Genomic DNA, 18,091 nt, shown 5'->3' with positions numbered 1-18,091 from the left:
AAGGTATTTCCTAATTGGGAGTTCTGTCTATCAATGAAATCCTAGGTTGGTCCTATGATAGTTGGTCCTAAAAGAATTAAGGGAGAAGGAAATACGCATTTATGAAGTGCCTACTATGTGCCAAGCATGATGCTAAGCTCTTCATACATATTTCTCATTTGAATGAAATGAAGAAGTCATGTAAGTGCTGTTCAATATATGAGTCAGTTAGGTGGTATAGTGGATAGAGTGCTGGAGTCAGGAATCTCTAAATTCAAAATGAGTTCCAGCCATTTACTATTCGAGATCCTAGGCAAGTCACAACTTCTGTTTGCCTCAGCTTCCCTCATCTGTAAAATGGGGATAATAGCACTTATGTTGCAGGGTCATTGTGAGGATCAAATGAGATCTAAAGGGCATAGCACTGTGTCTGGTATACCGTAGGTGCTCTATAAATGCTATTATGATCATTGTGAGCTAGTAACTAATCCTTATATCGTCTTTCACAGTTTGCCAAGAAACAATGTCTCACTTGAGTCTCACAACAGCAGATAAGACTATAAATATTCTTATCTCTGTTTAGCAGTTGAGGAAATTGAGACTCATACGGTGATTTGCCCACGTAACTAATAAGTGTCAGAGGTAAGATTTGAACCTGGGTCCTTTTTCTGGCTCCAGGTCCAGAAGTCTATTCATTGTGGTGTATCTTGGTTGTTGCATGGATCCTTTATCCATCCTTAGTGCTCCCAGAGGAGTAAATAATGACCACTAGTGTTTTTGTAGCATTTAACTTATGTTTACCAATTGATCCTTGCAACGATTGTGTGAAGTAAGTGCTATTATTATCACCTCCATTTTATAGATAAGGAAACTGAGGCAGACAGATGAAATGACTTGCTTAGGGTCATGTGGTTTGTATATGAGGCTGAATATGAACTCGGGTCTTTCTGACTCCAGGTCCAGCTCTCCATCCACTGCATCACCTAGCTAGCTACCTATTGTAGGAGCAAAAGCTTTCCCTAGCCAGACTAGTCTAGTTTTGCCTAAAATACTATTGAAATCATCTTTGAGACTTCTCTGATCTGAGGGACTAAGGTTTGAACCACCAATGTTGCTTCCCAATTGTCTGAATACAAAATTTAGATCCTTAGGAGTAAAGATCTCCTCCCTCAGACCTGGCAAATATGGCGGCAGGGTGACTGTGCCCACCAATCAATGCTGTAGGTGGTGAGGTCTTTGAGGGCAGGGACTGTCCTTTGCCTCTTTTTGTATCTTCATACCTAACATAGTATCTGGCTCATAAGCACTTATAGGTGCTTAATAAATGTTGATTGATTGACTACATCTTTGCTGACTATCTCTTACATACTACTCCTTTGGTTAAGGTCTTTGAGAATCTCATTCTTATCTGGTCCCATATCTGAACCATAAGACTAGATTGGACCAGAACCAAGAGGGGTAACTTTCTTTACTGGAAAAAGCAGTTAGGGAACCTGTCCTGTTACCCAGATCTTGGAAGGAGGGGCTGGATCACACTCACCTTGGCATCAAAGGCATGTTTGAAGATTTCACATAAGGTTTTTGCATAGGCCTGGGATTTGCCTGTCTCGGTAGCATAGAGGATGGTGGCTTTGACTCTTTTTGCCATGGCCTGACCCATCAGCTTTGCTGAGAACTTGACAGCTCTGGGAGAAGACAGGGGGAAGGAGATCAGGTTAGGAACAATTCCAGCCAACGGTCTTTGGGTCATGAAATTGAACCTGTCCATTGTGTTCCATTTTATGTGTCAAAGTCTTGTCGTCCAGTGGAATATAAGCTCCTAGTGGGCAGGAATGGCTCCATTTCTGTCTTGCATCATCAGTGTCTAGTGTAGTACATGGCAAAGAATAGACACCTAAATAATGTTTCTTGAATTAATTTGTCTTCACAGCTTTGTTATAAGTTCCTTGAACAGAAACATTGGCAATTTGGTGGTCAAGTGGATAGAACATTAAGGCTGAAGCCAGGAAGACGAGTTGAAATCCAGCCTCAGACACTTACTAGCTGTAGGTCACTGAACCTCTGTCTGCCTCAGTTTCCTCAACTGTTAATGACTTGACCAAGGTTAGTTACCGAGATAGTGTCTGAATGAGATTTGGACCCAGGTCTTTTGGATTCCCAAGTCCACAACATTCAGTTCCAGAATTGCTTCAATGAAATCCAAAAAAAGTATTTATTGAGTACGTTCATTGTACTGGCACTGTGCCAAGGTGATGGAGGCGCAAAATCAAAAATGAAAGAATTCTTGCCTTGAGGAAGCTTACTTTCCTGTGGAACACTGCCCCTGGAGGGGCATCATGGAACCACACTTATTAATCACTAATTTTTGTTCAAGTAAATATTAAATAGTAACTGTTTCTCTTTTACCCAGGAACCCTGAGGGCCTCCCCTTCCCAGTTTGATTTTTTTTTGATTAAAGGGGCCATCCCTTGAGTAACGATGTAAAGAAACCTATTCATTGAATGGGTGTATCTCACTCAAAGTGAGAATGTGATAAGACCTTAGCCTAAAAGGGCTAGGGTCTCACAATGCATCTTGGGCCATCTCCAGTTGTCCTGATGAATATCAGGCCACTGGACCCAGATAGTTCAGGAGAAGAAAGTGAGATTAGTGACCTTGCACAGCCCTCCCTCACTCAAATCAGAGTCAATTGCAAGTCATGGCATCATCTTGATGTCATGGTCCTCTTTGAGAACGACGGACAAACATAAAGGCACTATGGGACCACATTTAGGCCAGACGCTGATGAGCTGAGTGCTGAGGAGGGTAACTGAGTTGGTGAAGGGTTTCCAAATCATGCTAGATGAGGATTGGTTGGAGAAACTGGAGCTGGTTAGTTTGGAGAGAAGACAGTTATGCTGTCTTCAGGTATTTGAAAGGATGTCATGCGGTGGAGGGATTAGTCTTACAATGGGGGGAATTACAGAGAGATAGGTTTAGGCTTGATGTCAGGAAATGCTTCTTACCAATGAGAACTGTCCAAATGAAGAATGACTTGGACATGGAAGGAGGTCAAAAAAAGACCCTTTTACTGAAGGTCTTTCAGTAGATGCTGGATGAACCCTCATTGGGGATGTTAGAGATGGGACTTTTGCTAAGATATGAGTTGGAGCAGAAAGCTTCTAAGGATTCTTCTGGCTCTGGGAATGTGACACAAAAGTAGAAAAGAAAAGATTCCTGCCCTCAAAAAGGGCAATTGCAGTCTTATTGGGAAGTTGGTCATAAATACATGGAAAATTAAGGTTGAAATGTGGTTGTCAAAGACAACCTTGCTTGGTACCCAGGCTAGTTAATGTTCTTATCTCAAAAGCCAGTGGCTGTCCCTGAACATAGAATGAGCTTCTAAGAATATGTGGATTCCTCCCTGCTTTCTCAGGGAACCAACTCCAGTGGTTGGGAACTTGGCCAGCTCACTGAGTGCCTGGGCAAAGGTTGGATTTCCTCCATCTACAGCTTCCTGAGATTTTGGGGTCTTGGGGATATTTCCCTAAGATTCTGGCTTCCTACCCTCAAAGGACACATGTTAAATAAAGGGACCCTGAAGGATGAGAAAAGATGCTAAAGTAATTGGCAAATTTGGACATTGCTACAGTCCTGGTATCTGGGGAGGGAGAAAAGATTATATCTGAACAGGCTAAAATTATAGAACATCAGAGCTAAAAGGAAACTTAGAATACAATGTAGGAGAGCTATTGGGGCTTTAGAATATAGATGTCAGTGCTAGAAGGGATCTTAAAACATAATGTCAGAGAGGTTTGGCGTATAGATTTTCAAGGCTGAGAAAATACAAAATGTCAGGTCTGAGAGGTATCTTGGAGCACAGAATGTCTGAGCTAGGGGAAATCTTAGAACAGAGAATGTCAGAGCTTCCAGGGAGCTCTGACCACAGAATGTTGGAACTAGGAGGGACCATGAAGGAACCTTAGAAATAATCCATTCCAATCCTCTCATTGGACAGATAGAGAAACTGAGGCCAAGAGGGAGGGAAATGACATTAGCCAGTGGCAGAATCAGGACTGGAAACCAGGTATCCTGACTCCCCATCCAGAGCTCTGTCTTACAGAAGGTATACAGGGTATACAATGCACATTTCGAAGAATCCACTCTTGCAACCTGAAAAACACCCTTATGCTAAGCCACCAATCCAAACGTAGGCAAAATACCATTAATTCCCTCCCTGGGGGAATTATTAATGGTAAATTTATTATTTTTTTAAACCATGGAAACCGCCTACACTCTAGCAACAATTAAAACTATGGGTTGGAGAAAAGAAAGGAAGGAGTGTTGCCTGGGAGGTTACGGCTTTCCAAGGCCCCCCTTTTGAATGATCCTAGCAAAAAAAAGCATCTGTAATTAACTTCCATTGTTTCTACTCCAAACTCAATAGTGCAATTAACATTTTAGAACTCTCTCTCCCCAGAGACACTCGAACTAAACTCCAGTCGAAACCTGTACAACAGTTTCTGATGGGAGGAATTTATAATGCTGTTGTGAGGGGAAGAATCACTGCCTATGTTTTCTTTCTAGCAGTAGGTGGGTGGTAGGGAGAGAGAGGGCCTCCCTTCTGCTCTTAGAAGATTCATCAGTAGGGAATGGGACCTGGAACCATGCAGTGGGTGTGAGGGGAAATCAGTCCCTTAGGTTCATGGCCCCCTATGGGTATTTGGGGGATCTGGGGCCACTGGGCCTGCCTATTGGATGGACTTCTTAGTTCGCTAAATTTGAGCAGACACATCAGAGACTATCTGATTTAATCTATTTGTTCTATGGTTGAGGAAATTGAGACCCAGGATGTTAAGCCACTTGCTCAAGGTCATGCAGGTATCATGTATCAGAGGTAGGAATATCATGTCAATGAAACCACAGTCTTGGGTTCCAAATCCAGAATCTTATAATTTGAAGAACTCAGTGGTCAAAATAGCTAGCATTTATAGAATGCTTTAAGGTTTGCAAATTGCTTTATAAATATTATCTCATTTAATCCTCACAACACTCATGGGGAAGATGCTATTATGAATCCAGTTTTATATATGAGGAAACTGAGGTTGAGATGTTAAGTGACTTAATGAGAGCCACTCAAGTTGTGAGTATCTGAGTCTGGATCTGAACCCGGGTCTTTTTGATTTTAGGTCCAGTGCTCTATTCTCTGGGCCACCTGTGTGTGTTTGTCCTTCGTTGCCGAAAAAGACCATGCCATAAGAGAAATAATGACATGACTTGCACTGGACTTTGTTGTGAGTGAGAGAGGGCTGACTGGGCCACCTAGGTAAAAGGTGAAAAGCTAAAAGCGAAAAGACTCATCTTCCCAAGTTCAAATACAGCCTCAGATACTTTCTAGTTGTGTCATCCTGGGCAAGTAACTTAACCCTCTTTGCCTCAGTTTCCTCATCTGTAAAATGAGCTGGAGAAGGAAATGACAAAGCACTCCAGTATCTTTGCTAAAAAAAGCCCTCAAAGAGTCATGGCTGAAATAACTAAACAATAACAAATCATGTGTTCCCTCAAGTCTACTTTTCTCCAACCTAAGCATCCCAAGTTCCTTCAGTTGACTTCCATTGGGTATGGACTTGAGTTCCTTCATTATAATGATCACCTCCTCTGGACACTTCCCAGATTTTCACTGTCTATTAAAAGCACAATCATTATAGCATCTTGTGAATGGTAGGTACTCAATAAATGTTAACATATTGAGCACTTAACTATGTCTTTAGTTTGTGATGATTCAGATCCTTTTGAATTTTTATCTTTACCACCTTAGTACATGCTGAATTTAATCCTTATTGATTGATTTCCGATAACCAGGTTTGGAGAGCTAAGGGTATATAGTCTAGAATCTACCAATCACATACAATCTGACAAATATTTATTAAATACCTTCTAATTTCTAGGGGCAGCTAGATGGTGCAGTGGAGAGAGTGCTGGGCCTGGAGTCAGAAGACCTGAGTTCAAATCTGGCCTCAGATGCTTACTAGATGTGTGACCCTGGGCAAGTCACTTAACCCTGTTTGCCTCAGTTTCCTCATCTGTAAATTGAGCTGGAGAAGGACAAAATGGCAAACCTCTCTAGTATCTTTGCCAAGAAGACTTCAAATGAGGTCATGAATAGTTAGACATGACTGAAATAATAGAACAGCACTTTCTGGGTGCTGAGGATGCAGAGATAAAACAAAAGAAGTCCCCATCCTCATGGAGCTTATATTCCATCATCCAACAAATGTTGGTTGAGCTCCATGCTTGGTACCTAGTAAGAACTCAATATATGTTTTAACCATCCATCCATCCATCCATCCATCCATCCATCCATCCATCCATCCATCCCAGCTTTAAATATATGAATGCATTCTCTTTGAGAGTAGGTAGAGAAAAATGGTGGCTTGGCAAAGCACTGGGGAATATAGGGTACCAAGCTGGAGTGAGGGAATAACACAATGAGTTGACAGTGGGTTGGAGGTCACCATATCAAACAGTAGACCCAATTGTGAGATTCCTTGGGTCCAAGAAGAGTTTTCACAGGGAGTCACATATTTACAACTTCATGAACACTTCCTACTTACTCTGCCAACTTCTTGAAGCCAATGGCTCTCCTTTTTGTGGGGGTGCCATTAGTACCTTTCCAGACGTGGGTGTTCCATGGATCCGGCTGGAAAAAGAGGGAGACAGTCAGTAGAAAGGAAGGAAGTAGTGGAAGCTGCTGCTGCCTATTATTGATTTGACCCTGTCTAACTGAATCCCAAACAGTTAAAAGCCCAGAGTTGGGAGGCACTGAAAACTGAGGATGAGATGGGAATGAGGGTAGCAATGGGGTCATCTCACATCCTGGGCCATCTCCAGTCACTCCAATCTATATCTGGCCATTGGACCTAGATGGCTCTGGAGGATAAAGTGAGGCTGGCGACTTTGTACAGACCTCCATTACTTAAATTCAATTCACTTGCAAGTCATGGCATCATCTTCCCGATGTGTCAGGGTCCTTCCTCTTCGAAAACAAAGGACAAACCACACAACACAAGAGAGGCAGGGGGCAGGACCTGGTACTCGAAAGAAGGGGTGAGCCGATAGTTGAGCATTTCCTGGTGGAAGACAGGTGTGATGCTGCCAGACATGGGCGGAACGATCCAGACCCAGTCAGCTGGACATCCCCCTCGGCAGCGATACTCATTCTCCATGTGCTTGATGAAGGACTCGGTGGCTGAATGGTGGTCAACAATTGTCACTTTGTCACTCTGTGGGAGGAAGAGATGAGGTGACATATGAGTGGATCTGGGGATCATCACAGGATTATAGAAATAGAACTGAAAGGGCCCTTTAAGGCAATGAAGTCCAACCCCCTCATTTTATAGGTGAGGAAACTGAGGTTGAGAAAAATTAAATGACTTGCTGAGGTTCACACAGCTATTCAAGTGTCTGAGGTAGGGTTTGAGCTCAGGTCTTACTGACTGAGATAAGGATACCATCTATGATACCATGTTGTTCAGTTGTGTCCAATTCTTTGTGACCCCATACTGTCCATGGGGTTTTCTTGGCAAAGATATTGGAGTGATTTGCCATTTCCTTCTCCAGTAGATTAAAGCAAATAGAGGTTAAGTAACTTGCCCAGTGTCACACAGCTAGTAAGTGTCTGAGGTCAGATCTTCCTGACTCCAGGGCAGGTGCTTTATCCACTGAGCCATCTAGCTGCCTCTACAATAACATACTACCTTGAAATCTTTCCCGAGAGCAGGGAAGAGAATGCCCTTCATACCTATGACTTTCAGTATTGAAAAAAACCCAATCTTTTCCCCAACCTATGATTCCTTTTTTTTTGCTTACCATAGAAAACAATAGGATCCATGACATATGCCACTCAAGCAATTTTCTTGTCCTTGAAGAAGGTGGGACCAGATTGGTATTTTCCAATACTAGAAGTCTAGAGAAGGTCTTGGAAGGGATTTCTAGTAGCCCCTAGCTTTCTTTTAGAGAGCTCAAGCTCAGTGGAAGCCTGCCCTGGAGTCAGGAGACCTGATTCAATCTGACCTCAGACACTTAATACATACTAGCTGTGTGATCCTGGGCAAGTTGCTTAACCTCGATTGCCTTAAAAAACAAAAGACTCAACTCAAAAATCACTGTTTACATGAAACTTTTCCTGAATCCACCTAAGGCCAGATTCCCTCCCTCCCTAAACTACTTCACAGTTATTTTGTACACATACTATCTATAGTCTCTTCCCTAAATAGGGTGTAAGTTTACTTGAAGACAGGGAGTTTAATTTTTGCCTTTACATTTCCAAAGTTTGTCACAGAACTTGGCACATTGTAGGAGATCTTCTAATGCTTGTGGACTGACCCTATCAACTACACCGGGCTGGTCCTCAAAATATTAGCGATAGACAATAAGAAGTCCTACACGTGAGCTGACTTAGTCCTCATCCTATATAAGACTGGGGGAAACGGGAGAACAATCCACAAACTATTGGCCCTGGTCCATTGATACAACTGCTCCAAAGGTCACAGCTGGGCCTAGGTCTTTGTGTGATTGAAGGATTCGAATTCTAAACCAAGGCCCCAAATCTATGCAATTTCTACCATTTGGTTACCTGGAAACTGTAGAGCACAGCAATGTTGATTTCCACCAGGGCTTGGTCCTTCCATAGGGAGGAAGTTTTCCTCATGTCCAAATTCATCTTTTTGGCTACTTCCTGGAAGAAGATAGAAATGTACATTCCATGGCTGGTTGAGGGAAGGAGCAGCATGGTACAATGGATTTGGTGTCTGAGGCCCTAGGTTCAAATCCTAGCTCAGCCACTTATTACCCTGAGCACTCTTGAACAAAATACTTCATCTCTCTACCCCCTAGTAAAGTTTCCTCATCTAGAAAAAGAAGGCTTTGAGCAAGATCGTCCCTAAGGTCCTTTCCAGTTTGGAATCCAAGAATGGTTCTGGGCTTTCATTTCTGTGCCTCCATTTTCTCATCTGTGAAATGAGGAAGGGACTTCTAAGAGTCCTGTATGTTCTATAGTCTTAGATGACTTCTTCTTTGGGGATCAGGCCAAAGGAGAGGATGGATAGAACCATGTGGGTTCAATTAGTTCCTCTCCTAGAAAGAGATGTTCTTGAATTTCCAGAGTATGAATGACTTGTCTCTCAGACTCATTCAATGCATTTTTAAAAAATTTAATTTAATTTATTTCTCTGTTACATTTTAAGTTCCTGTCTCCCTCTTTCCCTCTCCATCCCACACTAGAGAAGGCTACCATTTGACATGGATTTATAAATATATGTAAAACCATATTGTGCATGCTTCTATTTATTTATCAGTTCTTCCTCTGGAGGTGGATAGCATCTTTCTTCACAGGTCCTTTGTAATTGATTTGAATATTTATAATACTCAGAATAACTTGGTTGCTCACAATTATTCTATGAACAATACTGCTGCGACTATATACAGCATTTTCTTGGTTCTGCTTATTTCACTTTTCATTATTTCATGCAAGTCTTTCCATGTTTTTCTAATAATAGACATAATCAATAGATATAATCAAATTAAGTTAGCAAATGATTATAGTTTGCAACAAGAATGTAAAGAGAATTCTGGATAAAGTGAGTTTGCCAATCCATTCTATCCTGCTAGGATAGGCAAGCTAGGCAAGGTAGGAAAGCAAGAAGGCAGCTTGCTTCCAGGTCATTTGACCAAGAAGAGGGTGGACTAGACATTTACTCCAATCCCCACTAACTCTAAAAAATCCCAAATTCCCAAAGAGGAATTATCCACTGGAGGTAGAAAAATTGCAGCATGATCCACAGCCCAAGAAAATGAGAAAGCCCTGCAAAGTAACAACAGTGGAGAAAATTCACTAATCTTTAGCACTCTCCCTGAGTGAAGAGAACAGTGCTAGGAAGATGAATTACACCATAACAACCACAGAATTAAGAAAAATAACTTTGAAAGACTCATGAACTGATCAGTGCCATTGCCCGCCATGACTCCAGAGGCCTGAAGGTGAAATAGGCTATCGATCTTATGACAGAGAGGGGATGGATGGACTATGCAGAAGGACATGTGCTTTTTTGGACACAGTCAATGTGGGAATTTGGTTTGGTTGACTGTACATATTGTTATGAGGGTTTTATTTTTGGTTTGTTCAGTGGGATGGGAGAGGAAATAAATTTCTGTTGGTTGAAATAAAGTTTAATTTGAAAAAGACTTAAGAACCCTGACCAGGGAAACAATTAACCAGGGTTCCAGAGGACAGAGAGGAAAGCATACTAACCACTTGCTGACAGAGAAGGGCTAAGGATGCAAGGGGCAGAGTGAGATGTATAAAATATACATCTTAATTGCTAACTGTCTTGTATATAGTATGGGTATGACCCATGAGGGAATTTTCTCTGCTTGATTATGTATATTTGTTATGAGGCAACAAGGTTGGCACAGTGGAAGGAGAGCTGGACCTGGAGCTGGGAATCCAGCCCTGGACACTGACTAGTTGTGTGTGACCCTAGGCAACTCACTTCAATTCTATTTGCCTCAGTTTCCTCATCTGTAAAATAGGGATAATAATAGCACCTAGCTCCCAGGGTTGTTTTGACTCTGGGCAAGACATTTAACTTGTCTGCCTCAGTTTTCTCATGGGAAAAATAAGGGTAATAATAGCATTTATCTCTAAGGGTTCTTGTGAGGATCAAGTGAGGTCACATTTGTAAAGGTCTTTGTAAATGTTAATGTGATATTTGGATGTTAGCTATTATTATTTTCTTTTTATTGTTGAAGGGATGGGAGAAGTGAGAGGGAGAAAAAAAAAGAATGTTAGTTAAATGGAAAAAAAATAAAATTAAAAAGAAAAAAACTCACTCTCATGTGGTATTCTTTCCTGACCAGCTCCTGTTCTCCATCAGGCACACAAACCAACCCATTGATTTGAACTTGAGATCTACTCAGGAATTTCTCTCCCGCTGCATGGACTCTGCCAGAGCATCCCCGGCTTCTGCCTATTCCCTACCCCATTAGCTTCCATTAGGGCACTGCTCAAATGCCACCTCTGATTCAAAGACTTCCCTGATCCCACTTGGTCTTCAGTGTTCTTTTCTCTCCTAACATTATCTTGCTATTACTTATTTTGTGTGTGTGGTGGCTGCATACGTCTCTTTAGAGCCAGAAGGGATCCTAGCAGTCATCTATTCCAAACAAGTCATTTTACAGATGAGAAAACAGAGGCACTAGGAAGTTAAATAACTTGGCCAAGGTCACTAATGTGCTGCATGACAGAGCTGGGAGCTAAATTCAGGTGTTTGGGCACTGTACTTGGTATAGCGGTACCCATTCTGTGTTATAGCAGTTCTCGGCCAGTTTTCTTATCATTATATCCTGCTATATCCTTCCAGGGAAATGTGGATTCTTTGAGGGGAGGGATGTGTATCACTTTTTTCTTTGCATCTTCAGTGTCTAACATAATATTCAGCACTTTTGGGGGGAGTCTAGATCTGTGATTATATCTGTAGCATCAACTCCCTTTGTCAATGCGTACTGGCAACCGTTTTGTAACCCTGTGTAAGGGGCATTGAGAGGTGAAGTGACTTGCCTAGAATTCATCAGGATGAATCAGAAATGGGACTGGAACCTAGGTGTTACTGAGACTGGCTCACTATCTACTATGGCATACTGCCTCCCTGGTCGAGCCTCCACTCGATCACCAAAATGATTTTCTAAAAATACAGGTCCACCTACATCATCCCCTACTCAATAAACTCCACTGGCTCCCTTTTGTCTCCAGGATCAAATATAAAATCCTCTGTTTGGCTTTGAAAACCCTTTATAACCTGGTTCCTACCTTTCCATTCTTTTTGTACCTTACTCCCTGACATGTCTTCTTTGATCTAGTGACACTGGTCTTCTAGTTATTCCATCAAGAAGCCATTTTTTGTTTCCAGGCATTTTCTCTGGCTGTCCCTTATTTCTGCAATGCTCTCCTTCCTCAACTTCACTCACAGGCTTCCCTGGTTTCATTCCAGTCCCAGCAAAAATCCCACCTTTTACAGGAAACCTTGCCCAACTCCTCTTAATTCTAGTGCCTTCTCTCTCTCTGTTAATTATGTCCTATTTATTTTTCTATTCCTGTATTTATAAACATTTTCCTATATATTTCCTATTCCTGTAGATAGCTTGTTTGAGCATATTAGCTTGCTGTTTCCCCCAGTAAAATGTGATCTCCTCAAGAGCAGGGACTGTCTTTGCCTTTTTTTTTTTTTGTATCCTTAGGACTTAGCACAGTGCCTGGAAAATACAAGGTGCTTAATTGCTAACTGTCTTGTATATAGTAGGAACTTAATAAAATTAGTGTTGAACAGATGTGTTGACTGTTTCTATGGAGTGACACCAATAGACATTTATCAACACAAACAATCTGAGCTTCTGAGTTTTTCTTCTGGTTATGCCTCATATTTGCTGTGTGATCAGAAGCGGATTCCTCAACCTCTCTGTTCGTCTGTTCCCTCTTGTGAAACATGGCTAACAATCATAGGCTTTGGTGAAGAACAGCTTTTGAAGACAGAAACAGATCAATCCCCCATGCATCTACCAAAGCTCGCCTTGAAGATATAATTCTCCTTTTGTCCTAACCAACAGATGGGTCTCCCAGGGAGGGAATTAGACCCGCTGCTGAGAAAAGTTGGTAGCAGAGAAACCAGCAGTAAGCTCTTCTCCTGCTTTTCAGAAGAGAGATGGAAAGAGGAAAAAATTCTTGGGTCATGCTCACATATGCTGGGCATGAAGGCTCTTCAGGAGGTGCCCTTTCTGGTGCTTTAAAGAAACCATTTTCTTGGGGGGTGGGTTTAATGGGGTTATTCCAAATCTCTAGGAACTCCAAAAACTGCTCCATAAGAAGTCTCAGCTTCAGCTTTTAATCTCCCAGAATCCTTTATATGATACATCCTGGTTACTTCACTCCCCACCCTTTTCATCCCCATCTGGGGACATTACCTCGAGAATGTTATATCGTGAGTTGTCACAGTAATCACGGACGCCAATCTCAGTGCCCATGTACCAGCCGCTGAATGGGCAAGCACTGAATTCGAGGCCTCCAATCTCCAGGAGCATGCTGGATACGGCCGGCAGACCATACCACTTCAGCCCCAGCTCCTTGAACCATGTGAACCTGGGGATGGCAACACAGAGGGGCCAATTGAGCCAAAGGTGCCCGTTGGGCAGGAGGAGGGATCCCTCAGGATGTCTGCTACCACCCAGCCTCTACATGAAGCATGATCCTCTCTGAAGGAAAACTCAGATTTTAGTTTAGCTTGGGATTAGGTGCAAAAAACTCTACCACATGGACACATTTCTAGGATGACAAGCCATTAGATATCATTTCCAGGGCTCTAGATATTTTTATCCCCTTCCCTGGATTCTGTAAATTCAATTTCAAGCCTTTCATGAACCCACTAACTCTCAGTGAACTCTGTCTCCTTTTAATTCCTACAATACTTATGGTCTTTCCATATAATTTAGCACCTAACTGCATGTTGTCTCATGTGGTTCTGATAATAATAATATTAAAAATAATAACTAATATTTATAAAGCACTTACTATGTGTCAGGCACCATGCTAAGTGCTTTACAATTATTATCTCACTTGATCTTCACAACAACCCTGGGAAGTAGAAGCAACTATTATACTCATTTTACAGATGGGGAAACTGAGGCAAAGTTTCAAATGACTTACTCAGGGTCACATGATTCCCATAGTTCTTATTTTACAAGTCACCTCAAGGCTAATATAGACATGCATAGTGAGAGTAAACAGTCTGGGTCTTCCTGATCCCTCTATATATTAGCTCACTTATGTTAGCTCCTCTCTCTCTCTCTCTCTCTCTCTCTCTCTCTCTCTCTCTCTCTCTCTCTCTCTGTATTACTGTCCATATGTCACTCCTCAGTAAAACATAAACTCCCAGAGGGCAGGGACTTTTATTTTTGCTTTTGCACCCCCAGAATCTAACCAGTGTTTTGTATATAATAAATGCATAAGAAATATTTGTCAATTGAATTGAATGCAGGGAGAGCAAATGTGGAATGTCCAAATGCTGGAAGATAGCTATTGTAATGTTGAGATCTAGAGGTAGGCTTCCAGCCCATTGGATAGATATTCCTGTGGAGTATTTGGGGTAATTAAAAGACAGAGTCACATAGGATGAGTTGCAATTTCCAGAGCTGAACCCTCATTGAGGAGTGCATTAAAAAACTCAAGTGTTATTCTCCTACAGTACATTTGAATCACAAGAGTTATAACTAGGGTGGGGCTTTGTCCCAGGCTGTGCAACATTTGGGGAGGATATGCTTTCTTTTCTTGACAGACTTCCTATAGACTATAGCATACCACATTCCCCTACATATTTGGTGCTGCCGACTTTGTAAGTTGACTGAAATGGGAATTAGAGGTGTGAGCTCAGTTCTGGTCAGGTCCTGCTCTTACTCTTACTTATTTCCTCTTACTGCAGCTTTGCCAGGACCTTGGATAGAAGCCTTGGCATATCCAGGGGTCTCTATTTCCCCTCCATGAGGTACCATCTCAGAGTCTCTCCCCTCATGGGCTCTTGTTTCTTAAGGCGATCTCTGAGCTTTTTTCTGTGATCTCCATGCTCTTGACTGAGATATTAGCTTTCATCTATCTATATATCTATGTATCTATGTATCTACACATCTATCATCTATCTATCTATCTATCTATCTATCTATCTATCTATCTATCTATCTATCTGTCTGTCTGTCTGTCTGTCTTTGTCTCTATCATCCATGTCTCTAACTACCTACCTTTGTCTCTATCATCTGTCTACCTGTCTGTCTAACTATATCTGCCTTTATCTTCACCATCTATGTTTATTAGCTATCTACCTACCTACTATTCATCCATAATCTCTCTCTCTGTCTCTCTATTTATCTATCTGTCTATCCATCCATCCATCCATCCATCCATCCATCCATCCATCCATCCTTCTATCTATATGTCTGTGTCTATCTTTGTTTCTATTATCTATGTTTAGTTGTCTATCTGTCTATCTATCTACCTACCTGTCTACCTTTGTCTCTATCCTTTGTTTATTTATGTATCTCTCTATCTGCCTCTGTCTCTATCATACCACATATCCCCAACAAGAGGATGGACCCTTCCATTTTTCTGTTAGTACTTGCTTGGGAGTGGGATTGGAAAAACCCAAAGGGTGCAGAGAGCAGAAGTTATGGGTACTTGTATGGCAAAATTAAGGAAAAAGTTGGTTTTCATGCCATGCAGTGAAGACTTGTTGGCTTGATTTAGATCAAGTATTAATGTTTCTGGATCTCAGTTTCCTTATCTGTAAAACAGGGATAATAATACTTATAATTCCTGCTTCCTAGAGTTGTTGACAGGCTCCAATGAGGCAAACATGGAAAATACTCTTTATGTGACCATTAGCATTATTACCCTCTGAGAGTAAGCTCCACTCTCTTCTGATACTGGTGGCTGAAGACACTGCCCTGGAATCCTTCAGCCTGTCCATGAGAAGGGACTAGGAGGCTTGGAGATGGAGACTAGAGGGCTAGCTGGGTAGAGGTACTCTCTCTCCCTGTTGGTAGATGGGATATTTCAAAATGCTGCCCCTCTCCCTGGGCCCAGCTCACTTGGGATGTCTGATGGGCACTTCCAAAACCAGTTCTGGAGGAATCTGGAATAGCTCAGGGTCATTGCCATTGGCCTGGAGCAGGAGCGGCAGGACATCGAAACGCCCTCTGGGAGGCTTCCAGCCTTGCTGAATGCAGATCTGAAACAAAAGGCCAGACTTGGGTTACTCAGCCATGCCACCCGACTCCTGGGCACCACGAACCAGGAAGGAGAAGGTGGGAGAAGAATACTCTGACAGGAGCAATGGTAGAACCTTGGCAGCCCCCCGCCCCTACTCTTGGGGATCCTTGGTGTTGAAGATGTTAAGCTTCTACAATCCAAACTAGACAAAAAGATGGAGAATATATGGAGTTGCCATGTGCCTCCCCACCCTCATTCTCACATAGGTAGGGGTTTAGATGGTACTCACATCTGTGAACTCCACGTTGGCGGGGTCTCCTAGGACGCTGCCATCAGGCTGCTTATAGCCTGCATATCGGATGAGCTGTGAGTTCCAGACTCTGAAGTCATGCTTCCCATCTGTCCGCTGGGGAAATATGGTGATGGCAGACCTGAGGGGGGGCAGGGAAAGTGGATACCAGAGGTGAGGATGAGGTTGTGCTTAAAGATAAAGCTTTGGGAGATGCAGCCTGGCCAACAGGTGTAAAGTCATTCTAGCTCTGCCACTTAGTAACTGTGTGACCCTGGACAAATCCTTTCCCCTCTCTGGGCCTCAGTTTCCTTATCTGTAAAATGAAACAGTTGTGCAAGATCATTTATGAGGTGCTTTCCAGTTTTAAATCTATGATCCTGTAATCCATCTCCTCTATAACCTGATCCAATGAATTCTAGATTAGTGCTTAGCAGGGCTAGTGGGTTTCTTGAACTACCCAAGACCAAGTTGCCAGAACTTTAAGGCACTGTGACCTTGGGCAGTCACTTTTTTTTAAAATTAAAGAATCTTATAGAGCTTTATTAAGAAGGATGCTGGACTTTGAGGCAGGGATCTAGGTGAGCTGTGTGACTGACATATTTCTTCACCTCTCTAATTCTGTTTCCTCACCTATAAAGTAGGGGCAAGAATATTTGCAGTATTAGTCCAATGGTGCTATTGTCATGAAAGTACAATATGACCCTGAAAGTTCGGTGCAAAATCAAGCTGTTAAATATGTGTATATATATATATATATATGTGTGTGTGTGTGTGTGTGTGTGTGTGTGTGTGTGTGTATACATATATATACACATATGTGTATATATATGTATACACATATGTGTGTATCTCTGTCTCTATTTCTATCTCTATATCTCAGCATAGTACATAGTATATCAAATTTGCAAGCAGAAAGATCTGAATTTAAATCCAGCTTCTCATACTTATTAGCTGTATAACTCTGGAAAGTCACCTGTTTCATCTTCAGTTTCCTCATCTGTAAAATGGGGAATAAACATAGGTCCTACATTAATAAATGCTTACTGAAATGCCTAGAGCTGTGCCCTGTGTTATAGGGAGAGGGGTTGAACTTGTGATTACTCTAGAATGAGGAATTCCCAGGGGAGGAAACTCCCTCCACCAGTGGAGGTCAGCATCTTTTTTGCAATTTGTCTCAGAAAGTTGTTAAGAGCAGGATTATTATGAGGATGAGAAAAAGATAGTGGCATTTTACAAACCCAAGAGTGTTACAGAAATGGGGGTTATTATTGGCAAGTTGCCTGGGGGCATTAAGTGCTTAAGCCCAAGAGTTACACAGTGCAGTGTTCTATCCACTAGGATACCCAGTTGTCCTAGAAGTTGGATTATCACTTGTTGAGTTTATTCTAGTTGGGATTTGTTATGTGTATGGGTTGACACCATAGTGTACAGTAAGGAAGACTCATCTTCGTGAGTTCAAATCCAGCCTCAGACATTTATTAGCTGTGTGACCCTGGGCAAGTCACTTAGCCCTGTTGGCCTCAGTTTCCCTCATCTGTAAAGTGGGCTGGAGAAAAAAAGTGGCAAACCAGTCCAGTATCTTTACCAAGAAAACCCCGAATGGGGTCATGAAGAATTGGACAGGACTGAAATGATTCAACAGCAAAATTGAAAGACCTCATTTAATTTTGGAATTCTATGAATCTGTGACCATGAAGGTCTCATTCAGTTCTAAATCTACGATCTCAGGATATTTCAGCTCTGACACTAATTGTGTGACTGTGGGCGACTCACAACTTCTCTGAACCTGAGTTCTCCCACCTGCCAGATGGAAAGAACGATACTGGCCCTCCCTATCTCACAGGATTGTTGTGGGGAAAGTGTTTTGGAAACCTTATTGTTCTATGGAAATAAGAGTTAAGTATGGAAATGTAAACAGCAGGTTCCCCACTGGATCAGAATTCAGATCTTCTGCCTTTGAATAGTCTCAGTCAAGGGATGATCATTGTTCTCTTGTCTCTGGGATTGTTGTGTTCGTCCTTCCCTGCTGAAGAAGA

At 42.1% G+C, this 18,091-nt stretch overlaps 1 protein-coding gene across 9 annotated transcripts in view; it reads right to left on the bottom strand.

Moving 5' to 3' along the window:
* Positions 1-18,091, bottom strand: part of NOS1 (nitric oxide synthase 1) — a 249,654-nt gene that overhangs the window by 41,396 nt on the left and 190,167 nt on the right. For all 9 annotated transcript variants that reach the window (XM_072600318.1, XM_072600317.1, XM_072600316.1 and 6 more), the window contains 7 exons: positions 16,053-16,194; positions 15,643-15,782; positions 12,973-13,147; positions 8,594-8,695; positions 7,047-7,241; positions 6,573-6,658; positions 1,520-1,664 (listed from right to left, as the gene is read on the bottom strand). In XM_072600318.1, coding sequence (XP_072456419.1) covers positions 1,520-1,664; positions 6,573-6,658; positions 7,047-7,241; positions 8,594-8,695; positions 12,973-13,147; positions 15,643-15,782; positions 16,053-16,194 — 985 coding nt within the window. The remainder of the gene's footprint in view (positions 1-1,519; positions 1,665-6,572; positions 6,659-7,046; positions 7,242-8,593; positions 8,696-12,972; positions 13,148-15,642; positions 15,783-16,052; positions 16,195-18,091) is intronic.

The sequence above is a fragment of the Notamacropus eugenii genome, chromosome 4, assembly GCF_028372415.1.
Source record: "Notamacropus eugenii isolate mMacEug1 chromosome 4, mMacEug1.pri_v2, whole genome shotgun sequence".
Classification (NCBI taxonomy): Eukaryota; Metazoa; Chordata; class Mammalia; order Diprotodontia; family Macropodidae; genus Notamacropus; species Notamacropus eugenii.
This window is presented reverse-complemented; position numbering and strand designations above follow the sequence as displayed.